Source organism: Trachurus japonicus, chromosome 17, assembly GCF_045865225.1.
Source record: "Trachurus japonicus isolate A0001 chromosome 17, Traja_1.0".
In the NCBI taxonomy this organism is placed as follows: domain Eukaryota; kingdom Metazoa; phylum Chordata; class Actinopteri; order Carangiformes; family Carangidae; genus Trachurus; species Trachurus japonicus.
Genome location: NC_140923.1, coordinates 11606047 through 11622645, shown reverse-complemented (window position 1 = coordinate 11622645; position 16599 = coordinate 11606047). Strand labels below are relative to the sequence as shown.

Sequence of the window (16599 nt, the reverse complement as noted above, 5' to 3'; positions counted from 1 at the left end):
TGATTCAGCTTCAAAACAAAAACACAGTGCATGTCTCCTCCGGGCCACACGTTGGGTGTTTCCCCTGACCGTCTTCTCATTAATCCTTCACCATTAGGGCCGTTGTTATTGTTATGTTGCAGCCGCGCCGGCTCCATGAATCTTCACACTTTAAAAAGCCTGTCAAGATATGCAGCGTTACATCTGGTAACACTTCTCCTATTTGAATTAATCAGCAGACACAAAATTTCAGCTCAGATCTGATCTTATTTATCCACTAGGAAGTTTTTTCTTTTTGTCATTATTTTCTTTTGCTGCTGTAGCTATTTGTAACTCACTTAAGTGAATTTTCCCTCCTCCTCATACCAGACGCAGGGTTATTTATTAACACACGGGTCAGACGCTAACATTAACAGCAGGGCTGCACAGATTACATTCTCCACTTTAGTGTTTTGATAAGGAGGAGGATGCTATCAGTGCACGGGTCTCGCCGTTTAATGCTGCAGTGGCACAGTCTTAAGGAGCAGAGTGAGACTTATTAGACATAAATGACTGGGAATAAACAAAAATGCATGTGTCTGTGGGTCTGAAAAATGCACAAAAATGGCACAAAGATTTGAGAATAAACGTTCATCGCACTAAACGGTGGTAAAAAACTACAGATCTGAAAGGACGAAGGAGTAAAGATTCACTTTAACGCAGCTAATTGAAACAGAAGATGACGTCATTCTCGCCTGGCATAGTTCAAAAGTAATTATGTGTTAGCTAGAAGGGTGGTTTAATATTCATACTTGCCCCTTGGCATTGTATCGGTTTCTATTTTGATGTTGATATTAAAATTTCAGAGACAGCCTGGAGAAATGATCTGGCTTTTTTAATTAAGCACTGACAGATATAATAGCAGGCAGGTATCAGAAATCCCACCCTTGCGTTTTCCCTCCCGCTGCTTTACATCTTGTATTTACTCACAACATGAACGGGGTCAGGTCACGAGTTGCTGCTGCTGCTGCACCGGGTTTAGAAGAGGATTATTTCAAACCGAGTTTTCACCAGCTTGACATGTTTACACACAAATTGATACTGAATACGCTCCGACTTTTCTCCAGGCTGGTTGCTCTGTGTAAACACGGTGTTATTATGATATTACTCAACCAGGAACACGGCGTCCGGGAGTCAAAGCCTCAAAGCCCTCTCAAGTTGCTTGAACTTTTCTGGCGCGGATGACTTCCTCATTTTGATGACATGTTGCATATAATCTGTCAAACATTGTGTGTGTGTGTGTGTGTGTGTGTGTGTCTGTCTTCAGTGCGGAGGGAGAGAAGCTCTCAGTCGTCGGCTCTCCTTTCTGGATGGCCCCAGAGGTGCTAAGAGACGAACCCTACAATGAGAAGGTGAAGCCAACGACTTGACACGACCGTTGACATTTGCAATAGAATCATGCAAAATAGTGGTATTAGTTAAAATAATGTGGAAAATACACCATAATTAGATTAGTTTTCATTAAAATTAAACAAAATGTGTGAGAATTTAGATCCCAGAGGAAACAAAAAATAAAAATTCTTTGTTTGTTTTGCATCAAAACTTGGATAAACTGTACAATTTAAAGGGACAACGAGGAGTTTCTATTTGGTCATAAAAAAGTCTCACGTTAATGTGGATGAATCTCCGCTACCCACACTTGTTAATGGGCCCATTTTCGATAAATATATAGTTTTGTCTCTATCATTATTTTGTTATTATTAGTGGTGGCGGAAATGCTGGGCAAGCCGACCAGCGTTTCCTTACTTTCGGTTTCGTGGCGAGTCATGAGAATAACGCCGCCGAATCGCTGTTAATGGTCGGAACTACGACGGTATGTGATCGTCTTCCAACCTCTGACTTAAATTATTGATGAATGAAAACATGAGTCTGTCTTGCGCCGGTCAAAGAAATGTACGGTGCACGCCGAGGCTCATAAATGTAGTGTGAAAACACTTCGCTTTTCCAAAACTCCTTGTTGTCCCTTTAAATTTGTATTTCAGATCAGGAAGGAAAGAAATTAAAGGAATATGAGGAGGAAGATATACAGTATATTATGCATGTGTTCATTTTTGTGTCCCCTCTTTTTTTGTTTCAGGCCGACGTTTTCTCCTATGGAATAATCCTGTGTGAGATCATCGCGAGAATCCAGGCCGACCCCGACTTCCTCCCCCGCACAGAGGTGACTGCTCCTCTTCACCTCTGTCTCACCCGGTTGTTTGCTTTGTACACAGGTCGATCTCTTGGTATCTCTTAATCCTCGCCCTGTTTACACTGCCAGACACTCACATGACACAGACACAGACACACACACACACACACACGGAGCTGAGGTGTTTGTTCAACCCATTCATCTGAAATCATAACTGGACTTAAAAGATTTAGAAATAATTCATTCGCTCCACCTCGTCATTATTATTTTAATCCCTAAATTCTTCTTGTGTGACACGGTTGTGTCAGTGGAAGTTTATATTTATATTATCCATTTCTTTTCTCCACAAACTATAAAATGTAAGTTGTTGAAATCTGCAGAAACTCCACTATGAATTAAAACACGCGATCATGTGTTCAAGATTTCAGGTGGAGTAATATATTGTCTCACACAGGCTTCCATACTTAAAGGGATAGTTCAACATTTTGGCAAATTGGACCATTGCTATAATCGCTATAGTCATAGCAGTAGGTTCGTTACCTTTAATTGTCGGTGCAAGCTGTTTTTAGAACGGCGGAGCAGAGCCGTGAGCTGCTCAGAGCTACGCTACGGAGGCTAATGGGATTTCTTGGTTTTCCCTCATCAAACTCATCAAATACACAATCCAACAACTCCACAACGCTCTGGTGGACAAGTTGTGACCTGCACATTCACCACGCTATGAGATAATAACACAACGTTACCACACAGAGTTGTTTTGTGAACATTTGCATTAAAATAATTAACTTTAGAATTAAATTCATGCAAAACCGCGTTGCCTTCAGGGGCAGTTTTTCAGCAAGCAGTCTCTGCATTTGCCTAAACAAAATATTCTCAGTGTTGTTAGGGTCGGTTTCAACCCGGTTATAACGATAAAAACAATAATTAGAGTTAGAACCTAACTCATAAGTCCAAAACCAACCTTTTCATGGATAAGGAAGAAGACTAACAACGTAACCAGGAGATGAGAAACAAATGAGATTAGTTTTTTTTTTTTTTACAGCTGATTTAAGACTCAGGTCAAAACCGCCCCGAACACAAGAGATGGTAGCAAGACGGAGGTTAAAAGCTCCGGGCTCAGAAGTGAAGTCTTTGATTATTGGACCTAGTTGATAGTCGACTTGGCAGCGAGCGGTGCCGGTTGTGTCACAGGGATTAAGGCTGATGTGAATCTGGCTTTGGCACAGCAGTAACAGTGAGTCGAACATCTGCCTGACTCTTGTCAAGAGCGGCGAACGTGAACTTCCTGTTTAACTTTAACTTTTTTTTTGTTCTGTATAATTGAAAACTCTTTGTCTCCGAGCAGAACTTCGGCCTGGACTACCACACGTTCCAGCACATGGTCGGGGACTGTCCGCCCGACTTCCTCCAGCTGGCTTTCAACTGCTGCAATGTGAGTCCATCGCACCCCTCCTGTCCCGTCCAATCGTACTCTGTTCATATCAAATCAGAAACTCTTAATGTTCAAAAACCTTTCCTCATGTTGAGACAAACAATTCCCCGCGCGGCGCCTCGCTTGTTTCCATGAGTCTCCTCTGTTTCATTTTTAATTTCTTTAAGTAACTTTTTTTATTCTGGTGCTCAGAAATAGAGAGGCAATCTGATTATGTGAATAATCTGATTTAGCTCACTATCCAGGGGGTCTTCTATTCTCTGAAAGCTGGATCAGACTCGGCTTTTTCACAGCATTTCATACAGGGATCCACTGTTTGATTGATTAACTAATGAAATCGGGAGGAGAGACATTAAGTAGGTCAAACCGTAACAAATGTCTTTTTTTTTTTTTCACAAGATTTATCCAGTTAAGTTTTATTCTTGTCGCTCCGACTGGAATTGGATTCTTTCTTTCTTTCTCTCTCTCTCTCTCTCTCTCTCTCTAATAAAATTACAAACCACCGAGGACGAGAGCATTAAAGTTTTTGGAGCTCCCTGCTGATTGAGCCGGGATTGGCTCCCTCCATCCCTGCTCATCCTTGTCTGTTGTGATGCTTTTATCATCCCTGTCTCCCTTGTCGTCGGTCCAAGTCGTTTCTCCAGAGGGCGCCTTGGATCCAGACTGAATTACATTTCCTAAATAGTAAATTTCACAGTCTCTTTCCAGGGTCTTCCTCCAGTCCCCCTTTTTGCTTTCTTAGTTATTTGTGGCTTTGTCTTTTAGCCATATTTTTTGTTCCCTGCTACTTATACCTTTCCCCTTCCTCCTAAATTTGTCTTCTGTCATGTCAAATGTTTATTTTAGTTTCCCTCCTTCCTTCCATCTCTTGTCTCTGTCTTTAGCTGTATCACTCTTCAAGGAAAGACAACTTTAAAAATGGAGCTAGTACAATTTAAACCCCCAAGAAGGATGTTAAGTTTTCTGTTCAGAAGGATTTCACACAAAAAAACACTGAACCAATTTGGACCAAACTTGTTGAAGTCACAGTCCAGGGACGAACCTGTTAAACTTTGAGGCAGATGCGGCTCGTTTACGTCGTGCATGTGAACTACTCTCTGAAGTCTGCTGCATGTTGTTGGACACCGGCCTTGTGTTCGATGTCTGCCCTTCTTCCTCGCCTCTGTTTTCTACATTAAATCCCTCATTTTCCTGATGCGTCTGCGGCCTTCGATTTGCACAGATGAACTCGCTGCTTTATCTTTGTGTTTAAAACCACTTCTACTTGTCCTTGGTGTTATATAACAATACAGCAAAAAAAATTTCCTGGAAAAGCGTGTTGTTAAATACAGTGTTGGAGGCTTGTGGAGGCGTCTGCTCTGGTGGTGTTTGTTCATGTAAATCATTGTTACATAATTATGATAATATTTTATTATGTTTCCCTGGTAATAACAGCAGACTACAGTATCCGTGACTCTTCTTCGGTTATAAATCACTCATTGTTCCTCCGTGTTTTCATTTATTCTCCACTCCCCCCTCTCCAGATGGATCCTAAACTCCGTCCGTCCTTCCCGGACATCGTCAGACACCTGGAGGAGATTCTGGCTCGCCTTAAAGTCGAACAGATGGCGCAGGAGTGTGTCCTGCTCAGCGTCGACAACGACAAGAAAACCATACCCAAAGGTACCAGACAGACAGACAGACAGACAGACAGACAGACAGACAGACAGACAGACAGACAGACAGACAGACAGAGCTGCTGCTGCTGCTGCTGCACAAAATCACACTGATCAGTGGTTTCAGCTTCGGGGCTTTACAGTCAGTAAAAAAGCCAGCGCCCATTGTTTACAGGAGGATGCTAGTAAATTCCTGTAAAGGGGGAAAGTGGCAGGAAGGGAAACCGGCGACATCAGCCCGCCCCACACAGGCTGTGTTTGTTTCTCTCATCCAGTCCAGCGAGCCGGTCGGTCAATATTTCACTTGTTCTCCGGTCAGCGCCTGCAGCCTGACAGGAACCCAATTACTGCTGCAAAGCACTGTTGTTGAGTCCATGTTTGTCCAGTTAGTCAGTAATAAGCAAAATGTTTACACAGATCCCTCTCTCTCCTCTCTTTCAGAGGAACCTCACCCAGGTTTAGTCCGACACTATTTCAGCAGAGTTTTTTTTATCCCTCCTTCTACTTTATCTGCAGTGGCATCATGATGCAAAAGTTTGGGCACAGAAAGTTTCTGTTAATTTGAGCAGTGAAGCAAGTGGAAGATGAAATGATCTCCAAAAGGCATGAAGTTACACATGACACATTCCCTTTACATTTTAAACAATATATATAGTTTTTATTTTCATCTTTTACATTTTAAAAATGACAGAAAAGGAAATGGGCTCGCAGCAAGAAAGGTCTGGCCACCCTGCATAGTTAGTAGCTAGTAGCCCCCCCTTTGGAAACTATCACAGTGTGTAAATAGTAAATATCTTGTCTGATACCTTCAGTCAAAGTCACCTGAGAGCTCAAGTCTTCTGGGTTTCACATTCGTTTGCAGACTGCTGCTTTGTTTCCCTTTTTCACTCTGTTTCATGTTTAACTTTATGCCTTTTGGAGATCATTTAATCTTCCACTTGCTTTTAATTGAAAAATGTTGAAACATGTCGATTAAAAAAAAGAAAAAAAGAAAAGAAAAATCTACTGGGAACTTCCACATCCCTCCTTTTCTCCAAGTATATTTTTGCACAGCACCTGTCAAATTATCTGTGGATGTGATGTGCTGTGCTGTGCTGTGCTGTGCTGTGCTCCCCTTTAGACTTCACTGTTCACATTAACAGAAACTTTGACCAGAAGTGCCCAAACTTTTGCATCATGTCGCTGTAGATAAAGTAGAAGGAGGGATAAAATACTGTCGGACTAAACCTGGGTGAGGTTCCTCTGAGAGAGAGAGAGGAGAGAGCTGTGTAAACATTTTGCTTATTACTAAATGGACAAACATGGAATCAACAGAACTGTATCTGTATATTCCACCATGGTAAATTAACCCTGGAGCATTTTTTCTTCTTCCAGGGTTCTTACGAATCCTTAAAAAGTCTTAAAAGGCATTGCATTCATTAATCTAAAAACAAGGCCTTTATTGGCATTAAAATGTCTTCAATCAATTTTTCAAACGTCTTAAAAATGTTAACACTTGGTAAGTGGTGTTTTATGATTATAATTAGTCTCAAATCTCAAAATAATTGGTAACTTTCTGACATAGAGAAGTTAGTGGCGGCCGTCACTGCTAAATTTCTTACCGCCACCAGCTCCCAAATCTGTTTTTTTTCCCCCCAATCATTCATGTAGCTGTCACTTTACCTTGGATCACATAGGAAAGTGGGTAAAATTGTCCCTAACCCTATGTAATACATAGATGTGGTGACGTTTTTTTTTTTGCATTTGTGTTTATTATGAAGTCAGTCTTAAATTTCATTTCAAGTGGCATTAAAAACGTCTTAAAAAGTCTTAAATTTAAGTTGGCTTAAGCTGTAGGAACCCTGTCTTCATAAAAGCGAAGTGAAAAACCTTCCAACGTTAATCTGAATAACGTTGAGAACACGAGCGCTGTCGGCCCAGAGGCCTCGGGTGCTGATGATATAAACTTCATTCTTGACTTGATGAGGAAAACTGGTCCGAGATCAACAGACACCTGATCCATGCGGGTCCAGGTTTCACTTCTAATTTGGTCCAGTGAGCCGCCGCCGCCGCCGCCGCCCTCACGCAGCCAGGAGGAGGAGGAGGAGGAGGATGTAATGTTTTTGTTTAGACGCGAGAAACAGAACGGCTCCTTTTCTTTTTCTTCAGAACGACACTCGTACAAAGAAGAGGAAGAAGAGCACAGATGTATGATGTCACAGGATGCAGCAGTGATTTATAGTGGAGTTATTATTGTGGTTTTGTTTGATCCGGTGTTGTGTTGTGGACAGAACGTATTAAATACAGTCTGAGCCTGTTGTGTTGACGTTAGAAATACCCCTCGTGAAGCTATTATTGTGTGGAAAACATAGCTTGGATCTCACTCCTCGTCTGCTGCTCATTGTTATGTCACGAATTTCTCTCCCTCTCTTCTCTCTCTCCTCCTCCTCCAACTATTTATGTGCGTATGTGAACAAACTTTGTCTCTAAACAATGTGAACAATCGCTGGAAACTGAGTTTGAAGCACTTTTTCTTTTTCCCCCCTCTTCCTGTCATCCCGTAATCCTTTCCATTTCCCAGGAGACACACTCATACAATTATTATTATTAAATCAAGTTTATTTAAAGATAAAAATTCAACAAACTTGAGATAAAAACGGTCTGGAGACATTTGAGGAGCAGGGATTCAAAGAACTCACAGCTTCATAGTAAACACAAGGAGTAACCCTGTAGCACCACCTAGTGGCTGCTTTAGATTATTACCTCAGAAAACCATAAACAAACTATTGCAGTTTTTCTCCATTGGTTTGGCTCATTTCTTGAAACAGAAATTACATTGATCTCAAAACTATAAGATCAGTGTTACAGTTCAGCAACAACGCCATAGCTCATTTGCAAAAGCTCATCTTTCTCCCAAACAGTTCACTCATGTGCTCAGTGTGTCCAAAATGCATCGTCCCTTTGGCATCTTGTGAGCACTGCAAGTCAACATGTTCAGATGTTTTGTCACTATGACAGAGGAGCATTGAAATATCCCTCATGCCCAACTCTCTGTCTTAGCCCAGTGCTTCACTGACAATAGTTACTGTACTAGTTTTTGTTGTTTAGCTAAAAGAATCAAGGCTCTAGACTACCTTTTTTTTTTACCAGAAGCACAGTGGCCCCTGACTTAGATCTTTAGGAGCGCACGCAGAAAATGTGTGGGTATACACCATAAATCAACTTGCAAGGCAAATATTTACATTTGCTTTTCTTTCATAATCCAGTAACACTTTATTTGAATGGATGTTCATAAGACTGACATAACACTCATAACCATGACATGACATTTCAAGAGACATTTGCAATTTGATGAATTGAATGAGAAATTCAATTCTGTTGTGAACGACTGCCAAGTGGTTTGGAGGTTTGTCCGTGTTGTTTTGAGAATGTAATTTCTGTTTCAACAGGGTTTCCGCGGCGTCTTAAAAAGTCTAAAATTTGAAAATCAAAATTTAAGGCCTGAAAAAGTCTTAAATTCACTGAGGTATTGTGTTCAAGTCTTAAATAATTTTAGACGGGTCTTAATTTTCTTACGCCCATGTAACGCTACCTCAAATGCTCAACAAAATGCTCCCGCAACACTTCATTGTGCTTTATTGAATGTATTTACAACTACAAATGGGCCCAACATGCAACTTATTGCAGCCAATTTACTTTCAATCAATCAGTTTGTTTATTTCGGGCATGTCAATTTAAATCATCATCATCACACTTCATCTTAGTTCAAATAATACAATACACATGGCCGAAAGGGAAAGCGGGAGAAGCAAAAGCTTATCTAGTCCCGCCCCCATTACCCACAGAATAAAAATCTTTATCATAATCTTTTCTTTTCTTTTTGCTTTTTTTTTTTTTTACATTTTGATATAACATTCTTTTACTTATGACATTTTGATATAACATGTTACAGCAGTAGGTAGTATACAGAGCTGAAGTTTAGCTCTAGACAGTACATACATACAGATTTGCAAGTAATTTTATGACTATAAACTTAAATTTCATTCATAATGGTCTTAAAAAGTCTTAAATTTGAGTTGGTGAAACCTACAGAAACCCTGAAAGAAATGAGCCAAACCAGTGGAGAAAACGCTCCCTAAAAATCTAAAGATTCACCTCTATAGCTTCTCAAAACAACCCTCTGTCTGTCTGTTCCAGGTGAGAAGATCCAGGGCTTCAAGCGACTCAACCCTCTCGGCTTCCAGGACGACAAAATCCCTCCGAAGTCGCCCCGTCCCCGCCGCAACATCTGGCTGAGCCGCAGCCAGTCGGACATCTTCTCCTGCAAGCCCATCAGGAAGGTCAACGTGCAGGACCCGTACTACAACCCGCCCACCACCACCACCACGCAGCAGCAGCGAGCGCCCAAAGCTCGCAAGATCAACCCCTTCACGGCGCGCGAGGACCTGTGCGGCGGCAAGATCAAGTTCTTCGACGTGCCGAGCAAGTCCGTCTTCTCGCTGGTGTTCGACCTCCACTCGCCCCCGGGGAGTTTGTTCGGCAACGCGGCGGCGCCGGCTCACGGACCGGCGGGGCCGCAGCAGGAGGCGTCCTACTACTGGCAGCAGTTGCCGGGGCGACAGTGTCACTCGTTACCGGTGTCGCCCCAGCTGCCGCGCTCCGAGATCTTCCACCTCGCCGCCGCCGCCGTCAGCTCCAATAACAACGGCGGCTCGCTCACCTGCAACTCCAGCCAGCTGTCGGCCACGCTGCCCGGTGAGTAGGAGCAACACACGCCAAAATGGAAAGGGATAGTTCAACATTTTGGCAAATCGGCCCATTGCCATAATCCCTATAGTGTTAGCAGTAGGTTTGTTACCTTTAATTGTCGGTGCAAGCTATTTTTAGAACGGCGGAGCAGAGCCGTGAGCTGCTCAGAGCTACGCTACGAACGGAGGCTCATGGGATTTCTTGGTTTCCCTCATCAAACTCATCAAATACACAATCCAACAACTCCACAACGCTCTGGTGGACAAGTTGTGACCTGCACATTCACCACGCTGTGATAAGGCTTTAGAATAGTAGCTGTGGTATATGCTCATTATACCACGGTTAACAACCAATCAGATCGCTGGATTTCACCTTTCCGTTTTATAAATATCTATATAGTATGTTTTTGTTGTTTTTTTATTCTCTAGATATTAGTTTATATCAAATGTCAACATAAAGAAATAATATAATAATGCAAAATTTCTCGTTTCTCTTTCTTTGTTTCTCTCAGCGACGAACTCCAGGTCCGACGCGTGCCTGACGGGAAACGACGTCCGACAGAAGTCGTTGCTGGGCAGCTGGGCCAAGAAATACGTCGTGGTCGAGATCCCGCCTTACTGCAGGCAGAGAGGAGGGGGGGACGACGAGGATGAAGAAGACGACGGAGTAGAAGAGAGGACGGAGGGAGGAAACAGGGAGGAGAGCTGGTCTCCGATGGCCCCCAGCAGCAGCGAGAGGGACGGAGGGGAGGCGATGGACTGCTCCTGCAGCCCCGAGGAGGAGGAGGAGGAGGAGGAGGAGGAGGAGGAGGAGGAGGAGGGGGAATGAGGCTGAGGGACAAGATGGCTGCCCCATGTGACAGATTAAAACCCCCCCACACACTCACTCTCTCTCACATGAGGAGGACGAGACGGGGCTGCTGCGTCCTCTCTGAGACGACATGGACATTGTTTTGTTTTTGTTTTTTTTAAAGCAGACTGATGGACCGCGACACATTTCAAAGATTTTTGGAGAAAAGTTTAAAAAACAAAAAAACAAAAGATAACTAGGCCGGTGCATGTTCTCATTTTTTCTCCAGGTCATAGTATTTCAAAGGAGGTTAAATCGAAAGCAACTGGACTTAGTTATTTGTCTAGGAAGACGTTTCACCTTCATCAGTTCATGTAACATCTGACCAGGCTGGGACTGGCCCAACTCTCTGGTGTGGAGACTCACTATTTAACCTCTAGTGGGGGCGTTCACAAGGGTGATGATGTCACTGGTTCCCTTTTGTGCTCCAGGTGCCAACGACAGTCGTTTAAATCAGTGGTTCTCAACTGGTGGGTCGGGACCCAAAAGTGGGTCGCGGACCCGTTCTGGGTGGGTCGCGGACAGCTGGTCAAAAAAGTAAATAATATTTAATGCACATCTGATGTTGGACATGTCTTTTATTTTGAAAAATAACTTATATTGAAAGGCACGCGAGACATGTGAACAGTTGTAATGCTCCTCCTCACTTTCTTCTTATTTGCTCTGAATGCAAAGATATCAGTTTCTTATTAATGTGGCCTGAATGCAGTGAATCTTGTTTTGTTTTGTGGGTCTTTATTTTGTGCAATTTGGTATTTATTCACTTTAGTGAACATGCTCTGAATGCAGAGATGCATTAGAAGACAAATTTATCGTTTTGTTGGTCTCCATTTTGTGCAGTTTGATATTTTTTTATTCACTTCCGTACATGCAGTTGTCATGGTAACTCCTCAGTTTCATTCATGTGCTCTGAAATGCACTTTGCTCAATAAAGAGCAAAATTAGTTTTTAAAGGCTTAAAAAAAAAAAAATCTTGATTTGAATTCTATAAAAGTGGGTCACGACCTAATGACCACGGGACAATGTGGAGCCCAGAGTGAGACTAGGTGAGAACCCCTGGTTTAGATGACTGTCTGAAAAGTTGGTTTCGACTTCGTTAGTTTGGTTAAATACTGACTCTCCACACCAGCCTGGTCAGATGCTACATGAACTGATGAAGCCTCTTGGATGAAGGTGAAACGTCTTCTAGACAAATAACTAAGTCCAGTTGCTTTCGATTTAACCTCCTTTGAAAAAAGATAACTAGAAAAGTAAAAAGCACTTGATTTTATCGCTCAAGTGAATGTATCACATGTTCGTTAAATCAAGCACAACTGATTTAGAAAACTAAATAAATATATTTTTTTTTCAAAGCTATTTTCACCCAGGTGTGACAGAACAAGGTGAGATGAGCACAAAAGGAGAAGAAGTTAAAAAAAAAAAAGCTTTTATCGACACAGTGAGTCGACACTCGGGATAGAGATTATTTTTTTTGAAAGGTTGTTTATATTTTACTATTGAGAGATGATGTAGATTTTTTCTTTTTCTTTAAAAAGTTTCATATATTGGGCGCCGTGTCTACGATACAGGGAACTGACGAGGATCCCAGTTGGTGTGTGTGTGTGTGTGTGTGTGTGTGTGTGTGTGTGCGTGTGAGTATCTAAAAATCGGAAGAGTGTTTTGATACTTTCCTGAGTCATTTAAAATACTTAAAATAAAATAAAAAACCTGGTCCACGTACTTCAGATTTCATCAGCTTTAAAGTAAGACTGTGTAACTTTTGAAAAAGACAAAACAACACAATATTTTAAATGTTAAAATGCACAATAAAGACATAAAGTCGGGGATTTAACCGCCGGTGTAGCCAGGTAGATCATGTCACGCTCACTTTTGGACATTTGCATAATTCATTTCCACTCTTTTCTTTTCATGATACTGTTTTTTTTTTGTTTTTTTTTTCAGATTCAGTGAAGATGCACGTTCAGTCTCGACAATGTTGTTATGGAAAGTTACTTATTCTTGCTTCAAAGTCAAAATCCTCCTTAATTAAAGACAGAAGATCAGTCTCGTGTCAAATTTAAACCTAAAGATATAAACATTAAGACAGTGAATTATACATCACACATACAGTACGCATAACAAAGAAACACAATTCACTGTGTTACAAAGCTGCAGATTCGTCCAGAAATGATAATTAAGCTGAAACTCCACAGATTTTTCATTATCAGTCATCCAAATAGCAAAAAGTTGCCACAAATCCTTGTTTGAGTGTGTGTGTGTGTGTGTGTGTGTGTGTGTGTGTGTGTGTGTGTGTGTGTGTATTGCCCCATGCATTTCCTTTAAATCCAGTGTATATTTTTTTATAATAGGGGCACATTTCCTCTAAGCGGAGTCTCTGATACTCTGAAACACTCTCTAATGAGGTCGCTGCTAACCTTTGATTGCATTTTTATTTTATTTTAATTAATTTCATTTGGTCTGGTGACATTTTTCTACTTTTATTAACACACTCCTGATGATGAATGTCTTAAACAGATTTGGTGTCTGACTTTCACTTCCTTGTCTGATCGTCGAATGTCACCGACGCAGGTTTAAAGCATTTCTTCAATTGTCTGATCGGGAAGGTGTGTTGTTGTTGTTGTTGTTGTTGCTCTTGTTCTTGTTGTAAAAATGTAGATTTGTACTCGTTAAACTTGTTAAACCGTGTCTTGCCTCCGCTCCAGCACTTGTTCATTGATCCTGTTGTTACACTCTGCTGATCTCAGTCTGATAGGAACTAAAAAAAAAAAAGATGCACTTGTACAGCGAACGCCTCTTAACCACTCGTCTCTACACTTTCTATGCAACGGACGGACCTTTCACCTTTCACCACACTGTTTCTACAGGATAAAGGATCTAATTTGATATTTATGAGAAAACGTTTCTAATGTCTTACCTTTGTATATTTATGGTAAAAAAAAGTTTGTGTTATACTGTACCTCCCTCGATGAATACAGGTTGAGATGTTTTTGCTGATCGAATATTACGTTTCCCTGAGTTCTTACTTTGTGTTTGTGTCTTCATTGTTTCCTTCAGAACGACTTCACTGAAACCTTCAGGCCCCATCAGGGACATTTTTTTGTCCTTTTTGGCAAATTGTTCATCTTCTTTTGGCTACCATTTTGTCTGTGTTGGTGATAGTGACACAACTTTTTGTAATGAAGCCTTTCTCATGACAAACTGTTGGAGTCAAGTTTTGATATTTTTAACAGGGAACAGCAGAACACAGTGAAACCAGGCAAACTTTTAAATCTGCCGCCACAGAAAAACCAATGATGCTACAAAGCCAATATTTTGAGTAATCTTTGACCTTTCCAAGACTGATAAAAAAAAGAAAAAGAAAAAAGTCACTTGACATTTGTTTTTCAGAAGATAGCTAACTTTTTGTGTTTTTTTTATAATAATAATTTAAAAAAAAAGTGACATCAAGGAATCAAACTGGCATTTCAAAGGTTAAAATCCTCAGAATTATTGAATATTTGGTAGTTTTGGACAGAGGAGAAGTGGTTTAAGAGATTTATGTAAAAAAAAAAAAAAAAAAAAAAGCAGAAAAGAAGCGGTACAAGTGTATGCAAAAATGAGGTGGGCCCTGAAGGTTAAAAGATAAATGTTTAAGGTTTGATTTTCCAGTCATCATGTGGACGACTGGTAGGACCGCCACAATTATTAAATTCTAGTTGATAATGAATTGCCAAACAAATAATTGCGATTAATGATTGAATTTGTCTTTTTCTGATCATTTTATGCCACTATTATAGTATAAGCTTAAACATAGTTGAATAATACACATACACCTCAAGGGTTAATTGAAATGTGGGTCATTGAATATTAGAAAATAAGCTCCACTTCCCACTTAAATGGGAATATGAAGTTTCTGTTAGTTTCATCCAGCTGTTTTTACACAGATTAATAGAAACGATTTAAATGTTTATACAAAAATAATTGCAATCAGGCGATGGTGTCATGATTGTGACAGGCCTAACGACTGGTGCTGAACGATCCAGACTTTACTTCCTCATCAGGTGTCATGGTTTTTTCTACAGATAATAAATGTTAGACCTGTTTATACGACTACTTCATATCAGGGCCGTTGCTAGGAATTCTGGGCCCCCTTAAAGAATACTAAAGTGGGCCCCTCCCCCTAACTTTTCCTTTTTTTTTCTTAGACTACGTATGTATTATCGTTTTTTATTTAGCCTTCTTTGTTTTGATGCTAATGCAGCATTACACTGCAAAAACTCAAGTATCTTAGCAAGAATATTTGTCTTATTTCTAGTCAAAATGTCATTTCTAGTCAAAACAAACCTCATTATACTTAAAATAAGACACATCATATTAAAAGTAGCTTGTTTTTAGACACTTTTTACTTCTTTCAAGCATATTTTCACTTGGAATAAGTAGAAAAAATCTGATAGTGGAGCAAGTTTTTCTTCCTTATTACAAGCACAAAAAACTTACTTTCACTAGCAGATTTTTCTATTTATTGTGAATTTAAGTGAAAATGATCTAAAAACTAGTTAATTTTTAGGTGATGAGTCTTATTTTAAGTGGAAAGAGTTTAGTTTTGACTAGAAATGAGACATTTGGACAAGAAATAAGACAAATATTCTTGGAAAGATGTTGAGTTTTTACAGTGTACTATGAGTATTAGTCAGGGTCTAAGCAGAATAAATCAGTCATACAAAGATTAGACTACTGGGGTTTTTTATGGGCCCCACTGGGCGCTGGGCCCCTAGAGTTATCATCACCTTTCTCCCCTATACAACGGCCCTGCTTCATATTAATAATCACAATGAGTCACATTACAAAGTGTCGTTTTTTCCTGACCCGACCCGCTCGCCTGCTGTGACCTCGCTGGTTTCTGACCAACCAGATTGAAGCACTAGCAGTGTCACGTTCACCCTGCAGCCTCTTTGAACTATTTCTCATTATAGTGTATAAGATGCGACACTTGTGACTGTTGGTGCTTTTCAAACAGCAATTATTTATACACAAGATCATTTTTAGAAACGACATTAGTGACACCGACATGTTGACCAGACTGAGACACAAACAGGAAGCGTCTGATTTCCATTTAAAGGACACACACACACACACACAGGGCCGTTGTATAGGGGAGAAAGGTGATGATAACTCTAGGGGCCCAGCGCCCAGTGGGGCCCATAAAAAACCCCAGTAGTCTAATCTTTGTATGACTGAATTATTCTGCGTAAGACCCTGACTATAGTACAACATCTTTCCAAGAATATTTGTCTTATTTCTTGTCCAAATGTCTCATTTCTAGTCAAAACTAATCTCTTTCCACTTAAAACAAGACTCATTACCTAAAAATTAACTTGTTTTTAGATCATTTTCACTTAAATTCACAATAAATAGAAAAATCTGCCAGTGAAAGTAAGTTTTTTGTGCTTGTAATAAGGAAGAAAAACTTGCTCCACTATCAGATTTTTTCTACTTATTCCAAGTGAAAATATGCTTGAAAGAAGTAAAAAGTGTCTAAAAACAAGCTACTTTTAATATGATGAGTCTTATTTTAAGTATAATGAGATTTGTTTTGACTAGAAATGACATTTTGACTAGAAATAAGACAAATATTCTTGCTAAGATACTTGAGTTTTTGCAGTGTAATGCTGCATTAGCATCAAAACAAAGAAGGCTAAATAAAAAACGATAATACATACGTAGTCTACTGTAAGAAAAAAAAAGGAAAAGTTAGGGGGAGGGGCCCACTTTAGTATTCTTTAAGGGGGCCCAGAATTCCTAGCAAC

At 40.4% G+C, this 16599-nt stretch overlaps 1 protein-coding gene across 1 annotated transcript in view; it reads left to right on the top strand.

The window, feature by feature from the left end:
• tesk2 (testis associated actin remodelling kinase 2) overlaps positions 1–13449 on the top strand; it is a 39761-nt gene extending 26312 nt beyond the window's left edge. Inside the window, exons 7-12 of the mRNA XM_085804663.1 lie at positions 1286–1370; positions 2096–2179; positions 3495–3581; positions 5105–5243; positions 9413–9970; positions 10476–13449. Of these exons, the coding sequence (XP_085660789.1) occupies positions 1286–1370; positions 2096–2179; positions 3495–3581; positions 5105–5243; positions 9413–9970; positions 10476–10792 (1270 nt within the window). The 3' untranslated portion in view covers positions 10793–13449. The remainder of the gene's footprint in view (positions 1–1285; positions 1371–2095; positions 2180–3494; positions 3582–5104; positions 5244–9412; positions 9971–10475) is intronic.
• Positions 13450–16599: the final 3150 nt, after the last annotated feature.